The following is a 4,104-nucleotide window of genomic DNA, read 5'->3' as shown; positions in this document are numbered from 1 at the left end:
TACTTCAGGATCTCCTCTCTGCACTGCCTCTGTGTGGCAAAACAAGCTATGGCCCACATTTTGATTTCAACTCCTGTATGGAACTGTTTTCCTCGCATGTCCCACACGCCGTGGCTCGGTGTTGCCACTGTCCGGTTCTGTAAGACAAATAACACAACAGAAAAACAAGAGCTTTACCAGACAATGCATCCCAGTGAGCTCAAGTAAGCGTTTCAAATCGCTGAACTGCTAACATCCTTAATACTCTATGTGAAGTTGATTTTTCTAAATCAATATTATTTATACTGTTAAAATCTAAGAGGCCAGCAAGGTAGTTCAGCAAGTAAAGGCAGCTGTGGTCCCCAAGCCTGATGACCTGCATTTGACATATCTGCCACACACAAGAACTCATATGGTGGAAGGAGAGGACCCAACTTCCTCAATCACCCTGAATTCCACATGTGCGCCACCCCCACAATAAATAAGTAAATGTAAAAAATTATGCCAAACTCAAGTGAAGAAGTAACACACCTAACGTATTGTTGGAACAATAAAATAATAGGTCCAAGACTTAGAGACTATTCTCCCCGTACTTAGCAAACTACACATGCATGGTTAAAATGCTGCTGCTAGACTTTACCCGTCCTCCATACTGCAGCATAGGTGCCGGAAGTACACGTCCGGTTACGTGGGCCATTTCATCCCGGACTTTAAATTGGAACTCCTGAACGAATGGATCTGTTTCATAATTTGCACTTCTTACCTAACAACAGAAAAGGTTTGTCATTATTCTCAGTCTGTCCCTGACCCGCTTGCCTTACTTGCTAGGACCTCCACTTTTTATTTCACTATGGCAACCATACACTTTGTCATTAGAATCAATGGAGCCCTGACTCTAAAGCAGACAATACGATCCTGCAGACTGTGAGTCAGGGACTGTGGGAAGTCTATGAACACCTTGGTAATTATTCAAAACTGAAATGTATATATTAGGTTGAATAATACACTTAACTATTTGACCCATGAAAATGATAATTTTAAATAATTAAGCTATTTCAGGAGAGAGAAAAACACCTATCTAAAATGGGATAGACCTTCTGATTGGCCAGGCAGTGGTGGTGCACTTCTTTAATTCCAGCACTTGGGAGACAGAGGCAGGCAGATTTCTGTGAGTTGGAGGCCAGCCTGGTCTACAGGGCTAGTTCCAGGACAGCCAGGGATACAAAGAGAAACCTTGTCATGAAAAACAAAATAAAACAAAACAAAAAAATAAAAAACCCAAATCAAACCAAACTAAAACCCAAACCAAAAATCTTCTATGATTGGATGGGCACAGTTTAATTAGTCAAAATAAAAACAGACAGAAAGTCAGCATCAGTTATAGGTTATTTTTTTGTTTTTTTGAGAGATTATAAATTTTACATAACATATTCATGCATACATTCAAAGAAAGAATAGGTGGTTGTCCACCGTTGTATCTTACTCTAAGGTATGCTATTAGCTATTTTTCAAAGCATACTTACTTGTCCTCAAGACAATTTACAAGGAGAAGGCAGTGTCAAGTCTGGGTAAAAAGTGTATTTAGAAAACTATATAATCTAAATACTTAAACACAATCTTCCTACAATAAGTAGGAAAAACCACTTTCTAAATTAGGCGGTAATGAATTTTTTTCTTCAAGCCTGTCAACCACTTTTGGTGTCTGCTAGTGTCTCTGTATAAAGAAGACCAAATAGCATTTATGAAGATTGACTATATGGCAGGCTTGGTGATAAGTGCCTAACCATTTTTTCACAACTGCCTTATGATACATATAGTTTTTAGATTTTTTGCTTTATTTTTGTTTTCTTGGGTTTCTTTGGTGTGCTTCTCTCCCCCCCCCCCAAGACAGGGTTTCTCTGTGTAGCCTTGGCTGCCCTGGAATTAACTATGTAGACCAGCCTGGACTCGAGCTCAGAGATCCACCTACCTCTGCTTCCTGAATGCTGGGATTAAAGGTGGACATGCCACCAATGCCCAGCCACATAGATATTTTATTATTATTATTATTACATTTATACTTTTATGTATGAGTGCTCTGTATGCCAGAAAAGGGCATCAGATTCTATTATAGATGATTATGAGTCATCATGTGGTTGCTGGGAATTGAACTTGGGATCTCTGGAAAAGCAGTCAGCGTTCTTAACCACCGAGCCATCTCTCCAGCGTGCATAGATCTTTTATAATCTGTATTTTACAGAGACACAAATAATGGTAGTCAGGTTAAATAACTAGGTGCTATAAATGACACCCAATAACAGTGAGAGGAAACAAGACTTCAAACTCAAGCCTGTTCTTTTAACCACTCGATGATACTGAACACTTGAGCTGTAATGAATGAGTTAGAATTGTTAGTTACAATTTTTTTAAATATTTATTTACTTATTCATTATGGATACAATATTCTGTCTGTGTGTATGTCTGCAGGCCAGAAGAGGGCACCAGAACTCATTACAGATGGTTGTAAGCCACCATGTGATTGCCGGGAATTGAACTCAGGACCTTTGGAAGAGCAGGCAATGCTCTTAACTGCTGAGCCATCTCTCCAGCCCTGTTAGTTAGAATTTTTATAGACAGAGGTGTCACTGTCTCTTTCAAGCTTTAGAAGACTTTTAACAATGTATTATCATACAATTAGACAAAAATCTAGGGTGAGACTCACCCTTTATTTTCCTAACTAGACAGGATGTAACAACTACCCTTCACCCTTTATAGAATTATAAAGCAAAGGGGTATTTTTGTTAGCTTACGAAGTGGAGACTTTTTTGTGTCTGCATGAATGGCCGATATATGAGCATTCTGTGCATGCTTGGCGTCTGCAGGGGCCAGAAGAGTGTTGGATCCCTGGAACTGGATTTACAGGCAATTATGAGCCACCCTGTGGGTGCTGGGAAACAAACCTAATCCTCTAAAACATCAGCAAGTGATTAACCGCGGGGCCATCTCTCCAGTCCTGAGAGAATTTCTGATCTGTTTTTTGGTTTGTTTGTTTTTTTTTGAGAATGATCACATTTATTTGGGACATTTGCTATAGCATCTGAAGCCAGTTTTCCCCTCTTATGTAATTATTATAGCTAAGACCACATGCAGTTGGGCAGATGGGAACTTTTGAATTGAATCTTAGAGGTCCTTCCATGCCCCTCGTACCACTACCACTGGCCTGTCGGTCAGTCCTTACTACACTCATTTTGGAAAGATATAGCTCACAATTTAAGACTTGGGCTTCTAGAATCAGAAGTGTGGAACATCCCAGAACCTGGATTCCCCAAACAGAAGCCTGTGTAGGGGTTTCAGTAGGTTCTTGGTCAGGTAGCAGTGGACACACCTGTGAGCCCATGACCTTGAGGTGTATCTGCTCTGTCCTGGCACAGCTGGGCATTCTGCCCAAGGCTCACACGACAAGCAGCTTTAGCCACTCATCTTCCTGAAACCCCCTCTGTGCACATCAGCATCCCTTCTACCTCAGTGAGCATGTGCAAGGCCATGGGATGCCCCAGGCCAGCCAGCAACTAGGACAGAGGAGGTCCCACAGGGGGCTTCAGTGAATGTCAGGCTGCTAGTCCCTCAGATGTTCACTGTTCAGAACACTGAGCACAGACATAGCCTCTCTCCTCTCTGCCATCTACTGAAGCACATGGAACAGTATCTGTAAGGTCTCTAGGAACGGGGTGTGCTGGGTAGGTTTCTGCCAACTTGACAAAAGCTAGAGTTATCTGAAAGGAGGGAATCGCAATTACTTCTATAAGATTGGGCTATAGGGCATTTTCTTAGTGATTGATGAAGGAGGGCTCAGCCTGTTGTGGGTGGTGCCATCCCTGGTGGTCCTGGGTTCTGTAAGAAAGCAGGCTGAGCAAGCTATAGGGAGCAAGTCAGTAGGCAGCACCCCTCCATGGCCTCTGCACAGGTTCCTGCAGGTTCCTGCACACAGGTTTGAGTTCCTATCCTGACTCCTTTGATGATGGACAATGATATGAAATAAACTCTTTGCCCCTCCCAAGTTGCTTTTGGTCATAGTGTTTCATCACAGCAATAAGATACAGTGTTTGTCTTTCATTCTTATGTAGCTAAGGCTGATCTTTTTTTTTT

General features: G+C 41.8%; 1 protein-coding gene and 1 non-coding gene across 2 annotated transcripts in view; both read right to left on the bottom strand.

Moving 5' to 3' along the window:
* Window positions 1–4,104, bottom strand: part of LOC102000993 (protein argonaute-3) — a 92,258-nt gene that overhangs the window by 24,442 nt on the left and 63,712 nt on the right. Inside the window, exons 10-11 of the mRNA XM_013348320.2 lie at window positions 620–742; window positions 4–137 (exon numbers count right to left, since the gene is read on the bottom strand). Coding sequence (XP_013203774.1) covers window positions 4–137; window positions 620–742 — 257 coding nt within the window. The remainder of the gene's footprint in view (window positions 1–3; window positions 138–619; window positions 743–4,104) is intronic.
* LOC113456676 lies at window positions 3,563–3,686 on the bottom strand. Its single transcript, XR_003377437.1, has one exon. It is a non-coding gene; the product is annotated as a small nucleolar RNA SNORA17 (small nucleolar RNA).

The sequence above is a fragment of the Microtus ochrogaster genome, chromosome 10 (genome assembly GCF_000317375.1).
Source record: "Microtus ochrogaster isolate Prairie Vole_2 chromosome 10, MicOch1.0, whole genome shotgun sequence".
Taxonomy (NCBI): Eukaryota; Metazoa; Chordata; class Mammalia; order Rodentia; family Cricetidae; genus Microtus; species Microtus ochrogaster.
Note: the sequence above shows the minus strand (reverse complement) of the source record. Positions and strands in the feature narration are given on the sequence as shown.